Source organism: Taudactylus pleione, unplaced genomic scaffold (assembly GCF_031769625.1).
Source record: "Taudactylus pleione unplaced genomic scaffold, aTauple2 ptg000479l, whole genome shotgun sequence".
In the NCBI taxonomy this organism is placed as follows: Eukaryota; Metazoa; Chordata; class Amphibia; order Anura; family Myobatrachidae; genus Taudactylus; species Taudactylus pleione.
Window position 1 is genome coordinate 6537174 of NW_028284881.1, and position 17765 is coordinate 6554938.

Below are 17765 nucleotides of genomic sequence, written 5' to 3' on the forward strand. Positions count from 1 at the left end.
CCTAACGCTAACCCTGCTATGGTACCTAAAACTAACCTGCGGCTAACAGCTAAGGGCACCCCGGATTTACCTCGTTCGGGTTGGCATCCTTCTGGATTCCAGCATCGGGACTAAGATAGGCGTTGGTATTTTGACGCCTATTTTAAGTCCCTTGTCGGGCTTTCCCGTCGGAATTTAGACCGGTGGCATCACAGCCGCTGGTCTCATAACTACATCCCTCTGTGAACAACGTCGTTCACAGACATATCGGGTGTACACACTCGCCAATACACTCGTGATATATCTCTCGTTGACAGAACAAGCGATATATCGCCAAGTGTGTACCCAGCTTGACAAGCAGCATGTAAAAATAAGCAGGACAGAAAGAGCCTGAGGGCGGCAGGATAATGCTCCATGATACTCCACTTGCAAACCTATTGTATAATCGTAACTAGATATTAGCCTTCCATATTATTTTGTGTGTTTTCACAACGTATATTCACATGTAGACAAATAGTAAATTATGTATAATGGAGGGATATAAGGATGTATAATATGAAATGAATTGAACTAAAAATGCAACCAAGTTGATTCACATAAATATTTTGTGGGATCTTGCAAAAATGGTAACGAGATGAAAAATAAAAGATATGATTGTGTATCCATATATATATATATATATATGGACAAATGTGTGTGTATATATATATATATATATATATCTGCCTGTATATATATATTTATATATATAACCTGTATATGTATATATAGATCTGTATACATACATATATACATATATGAGTGTGTGTATTAGTCTACATGCGCAGCGGCACAGACAGAACACTCCCTCCCGGCATCACACTGACTGTACCGCTTCCACTTCAGCAGCACAAACCGGCTCACGTGTTCTTTGCCTTACTCCACCCTCTCTCAGGTATCCTTCCGACTTCCCGTAAATAGTTCCTGGCGTGTCTCCTCCCCCTTACCTATAGCTACCCCCGCAGCCTGGCTGACCCTCACATTTGGTCAGTGCAGACGTTACTTGTTTTTACGGTTGGATTAACTCGTGGATGGCGGCGCGAAGATCGCAGATACGGTGTTGGCGGATATAGTAACGGCAGTTGGCTATATTCTTCCGCGGGCCTGTTCTCCTCTCAGACTGTTTTGGTCTTGCAGCTTGCTTGCCTGTGGCAACCGTGGAGATTTCCCCCGCTCTGATCTCTCCCACCCGGCGCGGCCCCCAGCCACAGTCCCCGGCGTCACGTCGCCGCTAGGCCCCGCGCTCTGATCGCTGCGAAGTGTTTTTTTTTTTTTTTTTTCAACCACGTTTGTGGCTGATTTTTATCCCGGAGGTGAAGCCGCTGATTTCCTTTTCCCTCGGTTCGTCAGCTGCTGTGAGTCCCGGTTGTTTATGGGACCGTCATGTCCATGAAGCAGACCGGTAATACCAGGAAGCCCGGCGGGGCCAGTGTGCCGGCGCCCGGAGGAGGAGGCAGGCAGAACATGGGCAGGTGGGTGATCTCTCGGGGAAGCCATGTTAGTAAAGGGCGTTGCGGGTGTGGGAGGAGGGGACATAGAGGGACTAGGCCGCGGGCTCCTCTCTCCGGCCCAGCGGGAGGCCTGGTGTGAGGCCCCCTCCATTACATGGCGCATCCCGTGTGAGCGGCCTGCCGCTGTGTGTGTGTCCCGCAGTGACGAGCGGTCTGTGCCCGTGTGTATGTATGTGTGTCCCGCTGCCTCCATCCACACTATAAGCGGGGTGACGCATGGAGGTGACCGGGTGCCATGTCCCCGCACCCTCTGCCCCCGCATTACGTACTGGTGTGTAGGGATCGCGGTGCCCGGCTGTCAGTGCAGGTGGCGTGTAACGCTCCCATGTGTTGTGATGGCGGAGCAGGGGTTAATCCGCAGTGCTCTCCAATGGCAGACAGGGCGTCTATGCCGGCTGCGCATTTTATGTGTGCGCGCCGCTTCCTGCCAGCCTCCCCTGTCTCCACCGTGCTCTCCCCTGCAGGGGCACAGCAGCCATGGAGCCGTTTGTGTGGGAGACAGTGTTTACGGGCACGGCAAGGGCATGTCTCCTCCGTGTTGTCCCCTGCAGGGGGCAGCCATAGGGGCAGAAGGGCTGTGTGCGGGGCACGGCAAGGGCATTTCCTGCCTCAGTGACCTTATGGTGTGTGAGTTGTACAGGAACCTTGTGCCAGGAATGCTGCCATCCCCAGGTGCTGTACTGCCGCAGCGCTGCCCAGCTCCCCGCTGTGCTCCGCATACATGTATTGATCACCCATTGACATTTGGATGGTGCTGCTGCTGCATCGGTCACTAATCCTGCCTTGTCTCTGATTTTGTGTATAGTTAGCACGGGCATTCCTGTAATGTGGCTATGTGTGGTCTGGGGGAGCTCTGAAAGTTGAATATGAGCGAGTAGTACTGCAGTTTAGCCCCTCTAATAATTGTATAAGATCAGAGTTTAATTGTAATTGTTTAAAAATTTGTGCATTGATAGTAGATGTAATTATTAATGGTTTTCTCTTTTTTTTTTTTTTTTTTTTTTTGGGTCACCTGTAATAGTTGCTAAATTAGTGTTATGAGCAGCCTGTTCATATGAACTAATCTACTTTTCCTATATATTTCACTGCTACTTGAGCTATAAAAATTTTTCACCCCTGGCATTCAAATTATGTTTACCATTACAATAGTGATGCTTAAGATATTTAAGTGTTTGAAAGTCTTATATTTAATACATAAGGTGAATAGTGTGAAATTTGGCCCCATGCTTCTACACTCTAGTGTCAGCTGTTTTATGTATAGATAGCAATTTTGTGGAGCCCAAATGTATTACTAACAGTGGTTTTGTGGCATTTATTACACTGGTGCTTTAGCTTGTAGTAAATATACATTCATGCAGAAGTAATCATGATCAAAGGTTCAGGTTTTAGAATTTGAAAAAGCTTTCTGTATTTTTCCTGCTTGCGTTTGGAGGACCTTATTGCCCCCAATGTATTTGCTGCTGTGAGTGCAAGTAACTTTGGCTGCACCAAAAAGTTTTCATGATGCCACCTCTCCCAGTTAAAAGTTTTTATGGTGTCATGGGAGCTAATATTGTAGGTTTGCGTATATTGTTGGCAATATAAATGGAGCCTAATATGTAACATTAGGGGACGGAGTTCAATTGATTCCTGCGCCCGACGGGGCTATTCAATTCTTGCTCCTGTCGGGCACGATCAGCTGCCAGCGCTACATTTCAGCTCGCAGCCCCTGGGGGATGAGAGCTGAAATGTGCGAAAAGTGACATGTTTGGGCGGCCAAACATCACTTCGCGATCGCGCCCAGCTCCTTGGTCGGGTTTAGCTGCTTTGAGCGCGATCAGCACAAAAATCTGGAACAATTGCATAGCGGCCCGTGATCTCCTGTCACTTTAGACGGGAGATGCGGGCCGCGAAAACAATTGAATTCCGCTCTAGAAAGTAATTTTTTACTGAATAGGTGAAAACAGGTGCTGGGGCCTTAAGCAAATGTATGGAAGAAAAAAAGCTTATTGCGTGGACCCAGCTCTTCAAAAAATTTAAATCTAAGATATAAAAAAATTTGTAAACAATTTTTTTTTTTTCTTGCACTATGAAGCTTTCTGTGCCTGTCACTAAGCAAAAAAATAGTACAAACATTTCATAGTAGTTTCCTGTGCCCAATAAGTGACATTAGTGTTATCATTAACAGACAGCTCATTGTTTTACTGTAACATATTGGAACCGCTATGTTACATTTTGTGGGGTTTAGTAATTTTCTTCATTGCATAATGCAGTTGAAGTTTCTTTCTATTTTAGTTTTGTCTGTTGCTGTAATATAATTTTTCCATAGATCTTTAATTTTTCTTCTGTCTCAGGCTTTCAAATTCGGTCACTGGTTTCAAGTGGTCAGGCAGTACCCACACAAGCTGGGTACACATATGATATATCATATGATATATAACTTCGACATGGATCGGAATGATATATCATACACATCATGTAGGGTGTACTAACGGTCTGTCGTTCACTGTATCGTCCTTTCTGCTGTTCAGCACAGCAGATGTGACTAAGCAATGAACAACGCAGTGCGTTTACATGCACTGAATTGTGCAGTGTGTGTGGCACGAAATGTATCGTTACATCAGTCGCTGGGTTGCACCATCGTAGGGTGTGGGTGCCCAGCTTGGGAGACAGATTTATCAAAGAATATATGTGTGATAAACACATGTTAAGTCTCAAGAACCGGCCTTCCCAGACTTGACTGAAACTGTTGGACCAAACAGCGCGGCGAGTTGACTAGCCGGGAGCTTTCTCCCAGGCTGTGTTCAGCATGGCGCCAAATTGAATCGAGCCCAATGTTTAAGGTAACTGTTCTTTTTAAACAAGCTATATGCTTTTCTAACTTTGGTAACATTATTATACAAGAGTAACTATTTCTTGTCTACACCAGTGTGACTGTCAATTTCTTATGTATGTGTGTATGATGTATGTGTACACAGCACTTCTAATGGGATGCAATCGGGAAGCCGACTTCCTAAATACCGGCAGCCGGCTTCCCGACTGTCATATGCCGGCAAGGGTGAAATGCCGGGCGTCTAGATGTAGACGCCCGCCTTTCCCCGACGCAGGGAGACCGGCGCCCGGCATCCCGATCGTAGTGATGCCGGGTGCCACGCGAGCGGACAGGGTTAGGTTTAGGGCTCCCCGGGGGGGGGGGAGAGACTTAGGGTTAGGCACCCCCCTGGGATGGTTAGGGGGAGGGAGGGTTAGGCAGCGGGGAAGGGGGTGGTTAGGGTTAGGCACCCCTAAGGAGGGTTAGGGGGGTTAGGTTAGTAGATACTCACCTTTCCACGATCGGGATTTCCAGCGCTGTCGGGCTTCCGCTGCTTCGAACTCTGCTCATGTCGGGCTGCCGCTGACAGGAATCGAACCGCCGGCGGTATTTCATACACATTCCCTTCTAATGGATACCTGCTGTATTTTAACAGCTTGGTGCATGTAAAAATAAAAACAATAGGGTGAAACTGTCAGTAGTAATAACTCATATCAGTTGTTGGTACAAGTGTATCTGCTCCTGTGGGGATAACTAGATCCCTAGAATATAAACGGAAAGAAAATCTAAAGAAGCACTACATGTGTCTACATTAATATAGTTTGTCATCTGAACCTGTGAGTAGTTAATTCACAAATTTAATAAAGAGGAAGAATCATCTCTATATTTTGATGACTTAAACTTTTTATAGGGGTGAATTCAATTCTCAATGCGGGAGATGTAGCTCGCGGTTAAGTGCTCAGTTAATTGCTAGCGCTATTAACCGTGGACTATTGATTTCTACTCTCACTTTCCTAAGGTCCAAGCAGAATTCCGCACTGATTAGTGCTTCGAGGCTAGTCACAGTGTTACCACGTGCAACAATGGCATCGTGCCAGGCATGCAACCTGGGAGATGGAGTTTACAATGACTAAGCCCCAGCCACTGGTTGCGGTAAGGTGTATCTCCAGGGTTAAGTGCCGGTCATGATGCAGTCAATTGAATAGCTCCAGGCTATTGATTCAGTTGTTTTAACGCTCCCAATTGCCTGTCACTTTAGACCGAGCGATATTCAGTTGTTCCAGCGGACGGACACCCGTTCCTTTTTTGGTCATGCCCAAATAGACTGGATTTAGCCGCATAAAGCGGCTAAACAAGTCTAAACTATTAAGCACGACAAGGAAAAATGTGCCAAAAGCCAGACTTTTTCCCCGACTCTGCTTGCCGCCTCAAGAGGTAAGTCCCCATTGCTGCAGCTGATCTCTGCACAGAGATCAGCCAAATAATGCTCATGGAAGAACGAAGTTCCCCTACTTGCACTTTTTCTGTCCCCAAAATTCCATTCGCGCGACGTTCTGGCTGTGATGTCAGCGGTTACAGACCACTACAACACTGCACGTGGGAGCCGGGGTGTCGGAGGAAGTCAATTGCACAATGGATCTCCTTTTTAAAAGCTGGGGGTCTCAGCGGGACGGTACTCAGATGCGACTGTCGGCTAAAGCCCTGCTGGCTGACGCCAGTTAAGTGGCTAATTTTGCTTTTGGTTTATTTTCGTAAATTTGTCTAATTACCTTTCTTATACCTTGGAGACCTCAACGTTTAGGGTGAATTATATATATATATATTTTGTTTTGAAAACAAAAAACCTAGCTTTTTTTGATTGATACTCTAAATCAGAGTGAATTGGTTTGACAACTTTAACAGTATGAGAACTTGGGTTCTGGTGCAATATTAGCGCCCATGATCGCATTGCACGATACTATCATAGCTCCCGAATGTATGAGCGGTCTCCACTTCTGTGCCAATGATCCTATGCATACTTGGTCTACTGACCACACATGACTGACGGCCATTGCTGGGGGACGTTCCTATGGAACCCTTTTCCGGTAGTTTTTGTGAAGTGTAGCCCATAGGCTACAGCGGCTTAAACCATCTTCAGAAGCATTAGCCATGCCCCAGCTTGTGAAGCATTCCGTAGCTTGGTAAATCTGACAGCAATGCATCCCCCATAGAAACCTATGATGGTTGCAGCTACTGGTGGAAATGGAGGGACTGCAGCATATATTGGAGATATCTGCTGCAATCCCTTAGTACATTTAGGGGATAATAAATATTTGCGGGTATTCGTGGAATATGCTGCAAATATTTAATGATATAGACCCCTTAACCTTTAAAAGTTGTGTAATGTGGCAGAAAACGATGGGTCAAATTTTCAGAGAGAGAAAAAAAAAAATAGTTGAAAATGGGTTTAATTAATTGGGTCTGGTATTTCAGAGGGCGATGTAGATGCACATAGTGTTTTAAACTTCGCACGTGGTTGCAGCAGGCTCCCTTTTTTTTAATGGTTATTAAAAGTGCGCTTTAACGACAAGAAAATATACTTGCACCCATTTTGATCCACCCCAAATTCATGTGAAAAAATAGCTTTCTATAATTTTTTTAAGGTTTTCTTTTGTATCCGCAAATTACGCCAACCGTTGCAATTTAAGAACAGTAAATACTTTTATTACAGCCAATAATACACTTCAAAATTTTCCAATGCACGTCAGCAATATTTTGGGGTACAGTTGAAATTTCCTGACTTTTTCGGCCATTTTCACCTGTCTTTTGGCGAAAATCATCCGATTTCGCCGCAAATTGAATCCGGCCCTAAATTGGTTCTAGTTGGACTAAACAGTGCAGTCAATTCAATAGGTGTGGCAACTCCTTCCTGGGGCAATTCAACATTGCATTGAATTGAATCGCCCCATAGGTCCTAACCCACCGACGTATGGCACCCCCAAAAGTTAATTGTGAACCACTGTAGTATAGCCTAGAAAATGAAAAGTAAACATCTGATAAGTGTTCTCTCTAGGTCCGGTGGCAGGCAGGGCGCCGAACCTAGAGCAAGGGCACTTGTGCCCGAAAAGGGGAGTGGCCAATGAAAAGGAGCTTGTCTTTATGACACGCCACCTTTTCGTCACTCTTGGGGCATGCTCGGCAATTGTGGACATGCCGGGCAGCCCCCCAGCGTTGCGGTCCCTGTGTATGGGTGCCAGGCGCATGCGCCTGGCATCAGTTCGGCGGTGACCGCTGATCTGCCGTTTTCCTCACCCGCGGGACACTGCGGCTCGTGGGTGCAGGATAGAACCCGCAGGCTGTTTCAGCAGGGCATTGCGCTGGAGGGCAGGATGCTTTCTGCCCTTCAGAAGTAGGGCAGGGCGCCCCGCTGAAACAGCCTAGCGGGAATGCTAAACTGATTGCTGCTGCATGCTTGTTTGAGTTTTCTCTTCTTGAACTGTACAATTGACCATCTGAACATGCATAGTTGGCATTGCATTGCTGTTGACATTTTCCACTGTATTGAGTGGTAAACCCTGCGAAATTAATACAAAGCTTATGTATGTGAATTCATCTGCATAAGTTCGGCAACAGCAGATCCGTACAGGTATGTTTTTTTTCACTATCCCTAACCCTCCTTTAGGGGTGTCTAACACTAACCGCCCCCCCACCCCCGCAGCTGTCCGCACCTGCTGCCTGGCTTACCTTCGCTCTGCATGCCGGGCTTCAGGATTTTGGCAGGTGGCTACTGATAGGTGACGCCTAGCATTAATCCCATGCCGAGATTTGACAGTTTGGAAGCCGGTGGTCGACATTTCGACAGCCTGCTTCCTGACTACATATCGGAAGTACCGTCGCATGATCGCTGTTCCAATGGGCTGGGCTTCTAAAATGTGGTTTCCTGAGAAATATAGCCTCATTCTCTCATTCTTCTCATCTTTTCTTTAAGATGTTGAGTTTTATAAAGGAGTCGTTCACAGAAAAGGTTAACTATATCTTCAGCAATTTTAGTAAATGTTTCAAAGCTGCACCTGTAACATGACATTCACAGGTTGTACGTAACACTTTCTATCTCCTGTCTAATTCATTAATCAGTTGTTACTTAAACTGTTTACCTGGACTCTTGTTGCATTTATCTAAATGCCCCTTTAGAGATGCAGGTGTTTACATTAGTTTTTGCTAGGCATGCTTAACAATCACTTATGGTTTGTCATCCAAAACAACCTCCTTTTAACATTGCTCCACTTATCATTAATTCAACACGTGTGTGTGTGTGTGTGTGTCGCTCCCACCTGCTAAGACATTGGGCTCAATGCAATTCAGCGTGATGCTGAATATCCCCGGGAGGCAGCTCTCGGGGCTATTCAATACGCTGCGCTTTTTGGTCCAACAGTTGCGTCGGAGAATGCCGGTTCTCGTGAGTTAACATGGGTAGTTTCGTAAGAACCGACATTCTCTGACTAAAGTGCCCACCGTGAGGCCGTTAGTGCCACACTTTCGCAGGAAAGCAGCCGGCACTTTTGTCGGGTTTCTTCTCTCGCCCTCGGGGGTACGAGAAGAAATCCTTTAGTCTGATCATACATCGCAGTGAATTGAATTGCTCTGGGAGCTAGCTCCTGGACCTATACAGCATCACGCTGAATTGAATCGGGCCCATAGTTTTTAGGAGAAAAAAAAACAATTTCTATGTTGGGTACTTACTTTTGAACAGTTCATATTACCCAGAATGTCACTTCAGACAATGAGTCTAGACTCCGGTATAGCGATCCAGCGTTTGTGAAAACTAGTGTAAATATGATTTTGATGTTGCCCATAGCAACCAGTCAGGTGTTTTTTTTCTTTTTTTTTTTTCTTTTCAGTTTCTAAACTATACCAGCTAGGTGATACCCATAGCAACCAAGATTCTGGCTAACAATGGGACTGTTAAATTGAACGCAATGTGAATAGCACCGGGAAGGAGTTCCCAGGACTATTCAGTTATCCCTGCTCGCCCGGCTGTCACTTTAGTCTGATTTAACAGCGCTTTCAATTGAATAGCTTCGGGAACCCCTTCCCGTGATATTCACATTGCGTTCAATTGAATTGCCTCCAATGTGTGGATAATGTATGCAAGCCAATTATTTACGAATACCAGAGCCTGGATCTTACTGTTGCTTACTGCAACCTTAAATATTGCTGTTTCCGAGCTATAAGACCGGACAATTCAATTGTTTGCATCGGCGTCTGACGGAGCAATTCAGTTTCGGTGCGAATAGCTGCCGGCATTTCTGCTCTAACCCTGGGGTGGCAAACAGAATTGTGTAAAAAGTCTCGTTTGGGTGCTCTAACCAGGACTTGACTGGTTTAGCGGCTAAACGCCATCTTTTTGGGCGCAACAATTAATGGGCGCCCAAAATAATTGAATATCTCTGATGGGCATACATAAATGATTGCAACGCCCAAAACAATTGATTTCCTCCCATAATGTAAACAATTTGAGAATAAAAAAAAAAACTAACAAGATGAAGTAACTCCAAAATATTAAATTTTTCTTTAATTGATAACATTCTCATTACTGTAAACAGAAATTTACTAAAATAAGAACTTTTGAGATTCCAACTTGAAATTTGGTTATGGACCATCTTAAAACAAAATAAAAAACAATAAGCGGGCAATTCAATTCCCAACATCGAAGTGATGTGCTGTTTTGGAACAGCACATTGCGTCCTGTCAGCATTGCAAGTTTTAGAAGGGCAAGGGAAAACTTGCTTTGTCGGCACTACTGTAATTGGCTATGTTCGCAGCTGAGCGTTGCGGTGCTTCCTTCACCCCAAAGTTCATGTAAACTTGAAACCATGTTTGTCTTTTTTTGATGACTTTTTATTTTTATTTTTTTTAATGTGATATTGAAGTGGTAACTTAGTCATGTGGTATGTCAAATTAAAACCTTTTGGGTGGTATTCAATAGTTTCTCCCTTTAACATGCCAGACAGGAGCTATTCATTTGTTGCTCCTGTCGGGGGCGATCGGCTACCAGCGTACCGTGAAATGGTCGAAAAGTGACCTATTTGTGCGCCCAAACGGCACTTTTTGCGATCGCGCCCAGCACTTCACAGTTTATGCGGATGATCCCGACCACTTTGGATTTGATTAGTGCGAAAAACAGCAACAATTGAATAGCTCCTCACAAACTCCCGGCACGTTAGACGGGAGATCGGGTGTGTGTTTTGGAGACTTCTTTTTTTTTTTATCTCAATCTTGACTTGAGAAAATTAGGTTTTACAGGGGGCAAATCAATTGTTTTATCACACCTAATGTGATGGGAGATCAGGGGCAGTATTGTTTTTGGGCGCCCATGCTTGATCGCGCATGTAGTGCCCAAAGAGAAAGGTTTAGCCACTTTACACATCTAAACCCTGTTTAAAGTCCTGGTTAGGACACCCAAAACCAGGACTAATCACACATTTCTGCTCACCAGCTCCCTCCCCTTTTGTATCCTTTCAAATGCTAACATTTTGACTTTTTACATTTTCAAACCCCTATCAATAACTACATGGGATAAAAACCTTAAAGTTTAAGAATTGTAATTTGCTTTGAAGTCCAATTTAGGTATACAAAGTGCATTAAAAATGTAAAGACTTTAAGGTAAAAAGTAATTAAAAATTGGATGAGTTCATGTGGAATAACCCACATGCATAAATCCATATTTGCGAGATGGCCTTCCTCTGAAACTGCTAATTGGGGGGGGGAAGAGGCAGGCAGCTTGGACCAGAATTCTAAATACCACCAAAAACATTGTAAGATAGGGAAACCTGATCAAATTATTTCCATTATAAGTTCCTTTCGCCACACATCCATATTGAATTCTATTAAGGATTACATGCCTAGATGGCAAATGGAAGCAGATAGTATCTCTGTTAAGTTTGTTATGGTGACAAGTAACTGAAGGGGCATCTTCCTCTGACAACCTGTATGGAATATCTATGATCCAAATCAATGATATTAAAGTTTAATGTCTTTTCAAAAGTGGATCACTTTGGGTCACTGCTACCATATGTGAAGTAAGGAGATGACCTAACCTTGCCAACAAGCATCTGACACATGAGGATTCTGTGCAGTCTCCCACCTGTAAGCATTTTCTTTAAATTTTTGCACAAAGTGAGATGCTGATTTCGGGCAATCTTCCCCTGACAACCTGTATATATTACCCTGGTTTAACTGGCTGTATACTGCTGTAACAAAGTCCTTTATTTAGGCTTGCTATGGGCAAAGCTCCTCCATTGTGGTAAAAGTGCAGTTGTTTGGACATCAGTGTTGTGAAAATGTATAGGCTGGAAGTATTGTGGTATTTTTTACTCTTAGGAATAGTGATTTGTCAACAAAAAATGGAATTGTTTGGCCTCCAACCATGTATCTAATTGTACCCAAGCTCCAAAGTACAAATGTAGCTAGTTAAATATTGGGTTAATGGTTTAGATAGTTTTGAAGCATGCCAATAGAAAAACTGTCACATTTTTAGAAAGCTTTGATACCTCATTGGGGAGATTTGATTGTTTTTTGGGTGCCCGAAAGAGCTATTCAATTGTTGCTCTGATCGGGTGCAGGAGCCCATTATTTTTACTTGCGTGAAGTGGCGATCAGAAATGTGGGAAGAAGTCTGTTTGGGTGTCAAAATTACTAATAAACTCCATAAATAATAGGTGCCATAGGCACTGTAACAATTGAATAGCTCCATCTGGTGCTCATTACTTTCTCCTTCATCCACTAGGGGACACTGGAGACCAAAGACAGTGGGGTATAGACTGTGCTGAGAGGGAGCTTGGCACTTTAAATTCTAAGAAGTGAGAGTAGCTCCTCCCCCCTCTATACTCTGCCACAAAACAGTTTTAATCTGTGCCCGAGGGGAGCAGGTGTGATTTTCACATTGCTCTCAAGGTTTTAATAAGAGCACTGAAGAAAATATATTTACATTGAATGGAACAGACAGGAATGGACTGCTGGGGGGACCCACTCGCAACTGCTTGCAGATCGCCTGGGGTCTCCCGACTACATGACACAACTGTCTCCATATAGGATGTCCTGCATGCGACTGCTTGCAGCGCGCGTAGCGGACCTCCATTAGCCAGCCGCGCACTTGCAGCAAAAGCAGCCACGTGAGTATACCTGGCTCCCAGTCTAGCGGGGTAGCCAGGTTAATATAAGTGCGGCATTTACAGCAGTGAGTGGACTGGGAATGGGTGACAGCCGGCAGTAATGCTGACGCTGCTCTCCCTGTTACTGGTTCTATGTATAACAGTGTCTTCCTCTTCTCTCTAGAGTTGCAGGCTGCTCTGTTTTGCGGGGCAGCCAATACAAAACACTAGTAGCAGCTAGTTAAGCAGAGCGTACATATAACTCTGTTTGGGTGCCATAACGAGGGGTGGAGCCTAGCTCGAGTCCTGCTACTTCCTACTTGCGGCCATCAGTGCTTCCCTCGGGGGTGCTGGCGGCCATTAACAGTCTGTTACATTTTAGCCGGTATCCGGGGAGAGGCTTTACTTTCTGCAACGCTGCTATAGGAAACTGACTGCCTAAACTGATACTGTAAGTAGACAGTGGGGTTTAGGCTGGTCAGGAGAGAAATTAAGGCAACAGGTTGCTTACTTTTATATGCCCAGTGTTTTCTGGCACTGCTAGGAGCGCTATTAGGGTTAGTATGACTCTCTCCTGCCTCTGTTTCTTCTTTTGACCTTGTTTCACTACACTTTACTGTTTGTGGGGGGGGGGGGGGGGGGGGCTGTTTGTATCATGGCTAAAAGGGGCACTAAAACGTCCCAATAGTTGATTACCTGCAAAAAGTCTGAATTTATTAGGGCAGTCATCTAACTCCCTAATGTGTAACAATACTGTATAGCAATGTCAGGGACGTCCGATCCACCATCTTGTACGGCGCAGGTTACAATGTGCTCCGGTGTTGGTGCAAAGCATTGTGAGGGCCTGTGGCGGGTGTTGATGCGATGCGATGTGATTTCTGCCCAGTGCTGTGTATGTCAAAGTGAAGAAATTCTATGAAGTGCGGGTAAACGGTGGGAGTTACTAATGACTCAGTCACCGGCATATCCACGTCAACATGGATAGTGTGGTGACTGGCATTACTTCCCCACAGCATGTTGGCTTGATTCACCAGGGCTGGTTGTGTAAAGTTTATATATTCTTCCCTTGCTTTAAGTGCAGTACCTGGAGTAAATGTAAATTTATGTCCCTTCTCTATGCTGAGCTGGAGGCTTCTCGGAAAGAAGAGGGGTCTCAGCCGATCTAAAGAATACAGATGAGCATCCTTAGCGGAGTCCAAGGCTGGGAAGCACAGGTCTATAAAAGATGGTTGCCCTTAGTCCTCCAATCAGAGAAGGAAGTTTTCGTGGAGCGCATATGCTCCAAATTTGCCTAGGGAAATCCAATCCGCCAGGTATTGTATTTTCCCGAGTGGCTCACCTGATAAGGCAAGTACACCTGTGGCAAGTCTTGGACAGCAGGCCACTTTGTTAGTTTACTCCCCCGTAGACTGTCTAGGAAGAATTCGCTACCAGTCTCTGAGGCCACGCCTTTGAAAAAGAAGCTCTCAGGCACATTTATATGCAGGTATCTGCATCCTGCGAGTGTATACTGTTAGCAGATGTAGCCGCAGAAATTGTCTGATGGTGATAAGAGTGACGTCAAAAGACATTGACAATATTTTCAGATCTGGCGTTTTCAACACGTAGGGCGCTGTGGCTTAAACTATGAGTAGGCTCTTTCATTCAATGAATTGATTGAGAACTAGATAGATGGTTTTCTCAAGTTACTGGAGGTAAATACTCTTATATTCAGCATGCGACTCCTCCTCCTAAAGTTCTTATTCAGGATCCTCGTTTCGGTCCTTTTAGTACTCTGGGTTGTTCACGGGACCATCGGCTTCCTGTGGTTCCGGAGACCGAGGCTGTCACAACAACCTCATCGCTTCTTGGCCTTTTGGCTAAGATTAAGTGTAGTATCGGCTCTTATCAGTTTTTATCTGATTTGCCCCCTATTTGGGGGCCATATATTAAATGGATTTTTAGAACAGGGAGATGGAAGAAGAGATTGCACTGTCCACGCATTGACCTGGTATTGCAAAATCTTGTAGGGATGCTTTGGACCGGGATCTCCTCTGAAATACAAGCTTGACTTTTTTTTGTCTCCTCACTACACAGGTTTGACAGTTTCCAAAGAAGTATAATTTTTACAGCCAACTATACACTAACTTCTATCCACGAGAGTAGTGGTCCAGGTTCCCAGACATCTGATCGGACAAAGTTTTTTTTTTTTTCTTTTTTTTTTTTACTCCAGTCTTCGTGGTTCCAAAGCCTTACGGCTCTGTCTAACCTACTCTGAAATTGTATAATCTCTATCTTTTCCTAAGGATTTCCATATGTAAGATAGTCCCTTCAGTTGGGGATTGCAGGACTAGAGGATGGTGATTCACAATATCTCTGGATATCAAGGACTACTTTCTTCACATCCCTATCTTGCCACCTCACCAGGTGTTTCTGAGATTCGTATTTTGGAACTCTCATTTCCTGACTCTGAGCTTACTCTTCGGCTTCTCATCAGCCCCCAGGGTAAAACAGGGGATCTCTATTATCCCTTACCTCTGCTGAAGGCCCATTCCAGGGTCCAATTACTGCAGAATGTCAATGACTCACTTACGTCTCATTCGTCATGGGTGGATTCCGACGCAGAGGCTACAGTTTTCTGGGTATGCTCATGGACACCTTATGTCAAAGTGTTCCTTCATCAGGAAGGTGGTAAGGAAGGTCCTTTTTGACATCATCTGGTATCGGTGCATGTTTGCATTTGACTCCTGGGAAAGATGGTCAAGGCATTAGAGGCCTTTTCCTTACAAATTGTTTCTCTCCAGGATATTTCAGCCAGTCGTTCTCTCAGTAAAAGGACCCCCAACAATGGGTAAAGTTGAGTCCCAGAACTGATGCCCCTTTTTCTGGTGGTTGAGCTTGATGCTCCTACTGGAGCGAAAGAGATTTGGAGTGTGGGAAGAGACTTTTTTTTTTTTTTTTCCCACCACAGAAAAGAGTCTGAGAGGTTGTAAAATGGTGATTCAGGAACAGCTCTTCCAAGGCCGCTGGATATCACAAGAATATTGGAATTGCGGGTATTGTTCTACGCTATTCAGACAGCAGATAACCTGAGCAGTCAGGGGTCCGGTCAGACAATGCCACGACAGTGGCATACATTTCCCACAGTGGCTCCAGATGTCGGGCGGCTTTAAAAGAAGTAAGCCGGATTTGAACCTGGGAGGAGAAGGTTGCAGGGGCAATCTCAGCAATCTTCATTCCAGGTGTAGCCGATTGGGACAAAACATGCATCCAAATGGGCACTTCACCTGCAGGTTTTTCACCAAAGGTGTGGTCTTCCTCAGGTCGACCCCATGGCATCCAGACAATATCAACTGCCTTTCTTCAGCTCTAGGACAGTCCCGGTGGCAGTGAACGCATTGTCAACACCGTGGCGGTTCAACTTTATCTGTTTCCTCTTCCCCTTCGGATTCTACAACACCTCAAAAGGGAGAAGGCCAAGATTCTATTGGTTGCTCTGGATTGGCCTCACAGAGCTTGGTAGTCTGTCCTCCAACTTCTGCTGATCGAGGATCCGTGGCCTCTACCTCTGAGAGAAGATCTCTTAATACAGGGTACTTTAGTCTATCCAGACTTTAAGCGGTTACGTTTGTTGGCGTGGCTGTTGAAAGGGCCATCCTGAGACGTACAGGGATCCTATCCAGGGTAATCCCTACTATGCTTAGAGCTAGGAAGGAAGGTACCTCTAAACATTACCTCCGTATTTGAAAAACTTATGTTTCATGATGCGAACGTAGGGGGGCTCTTCCTACAAACGTCAACCTAGCCAAATTTCTGCTTTTTCGGCAAGCAGGTTTTTCAGCCGGTCTGCGGTTGGGTTTGCTGAAGGTATAAATTTCAGCTCTGATGGGTTTCTTCCAGAAGTAGTTGGTCTTGTATACCAGAGGTACAGGTTTTTCTACAAGGTGTGATTCGGTTACAACCACCCTTTGCTCCTCCTACAGCTACATGGGATTTGAACCTTTCTTTCTTAGTTTCCTCTGTTTGGACTTTTGCAGTCGGAGTTAATATACCTTTCGTGGAAGGTAACACTTCTCACACTGGCCTCAGCCAGGAGGGTATCTAATCTAGGAGCTCTTTTCTGTCATCTTCCATTCTTGGTATTTCGCGAGGATACAGTGGAACTCTGTACAGGAATTTAACTTTCTTCTAAAGGTGGTTTCTGCTTTCCACATCAACCAACCTATTATGGTACCTGTTCTTGCCAGGATCCTTATGCTGAGCATACACTATACAATTATCTGTCTAGTTGGAATGAAATCTGGGAATGTATGGGAGCAAATGACAATCTAATATTTGCTCACAAACACTGGAAACAGACAAAAATGGTCGTTCAGACAAAGTGGTTAAAACACGAATTTAACCAATTTGAACAATTTATTTATTTTTTTTTTTTTGGTCCATTTTCCGATGTTTAAGACCATATGATCGACTGTCATTTGCTCCCATACGTTACCAGGTTTTCATTCCAACCAGACAGATATGACAGATAATTGTATAGTGTATGCCCAGCATAAGATGTTGTTAGGGCTCTTTGATTTTATGTGGAAAGGACTGCAGCCATGTGTTAAACTGTTTTGTATGATGCTGTTCGTCCTGGTTGGCCAGCTTCCAGATGGTCACTGGCCCACTGGATTCGTCTGTCCAGCAGACAGGCATATATGGCTTATTCTAGGGAGCCTCCGATTTCTCTTACAGCACTCACTCTGTGGGTCCCTCATGGGCGATTGCTCCATGGCGTTACCTTGCCGAGCGGCTACTTGGTCTGGCCGGCATTGCTTTCTTCTTCTTTATAGATTTAACATGTTTGTGGTCTCTGCAGCGCAGTATGGCCGGTCTGTTTTGCAGGGTTCTCGGCGCTTCCTGCCCATAATGGGAGCTCTGGGACGTCCCCACTGTCTTTGGTCTTTAGTGTCCCCTAGTGGATGAAGGGGAAAACAGGAGTTTGGTACTTACCAATAAATCCCTTTCTCCGATTCCATAGGGGACACTAGACGCCCACCCTGCGCAATTCCATTCTGCCAGGGTTGGGGCAATTTTATGTTATGACTGTTAGAGACTGGTTTGATGTCTCTGGTGGTGTTAGTTTTACAACCTTTTTTCTTTGTTCTGTGTACTGACTTTGCCTCTCCCGTTTTTCTTAGCTCCCCTCGGGACCAGTTTTCTAAGAACTGAGGCTTGTAGGGCAGTATAGAGGGGGAGGAGCTAGTCATACTTCTTAGAATTTAAAGTGCCAAGCTCCCTCTCGGCACTGTCTATACACCACTGTCTTTGGTATCCAGTGTCCCCTATGGAATT

General features: G+C 44.9%; 1 protein-coding gene and 1 non-coding gene across 7 annotated transcripts in view; both read left to right on the plus strand.

Annotated features, from left to right (window-relative positions):
• The first annotated feature begins 1014 nt into the window (after positions 1 to 1014).
• ATXN2 (ataxin 2) overlaps positions 1015 to 17765 on the plus strand; it is a 63674-nt gene continuing 46923 nt past the window's right edge. For all 6 annotated transcript variants that reach the window (XM_088449221.1, XM_088449223.1, XM_088449222.1 and 3 more), the window contains exon 1: positions 1015 to 1490. In XM_088449221.1, coding sequence (XP_088305347.1) covers positions 1402 to 1490 — 89 coding nt within the window. In that variant the 5' untranslated portion in view covers positions 1015 to 1401. The remainder of the gene's footprint in view (positions 1491 to 17765) is intronic.
• On the plus strand, positions 14289 to 14471 carry LOC148502952 (U2 spliceosomal RNA). Its single transcript, XR_015869957.1, has one exon. It is a non-coding gene; the product is annotated as a U2 spliceosomal RNA (small nuclear RNA).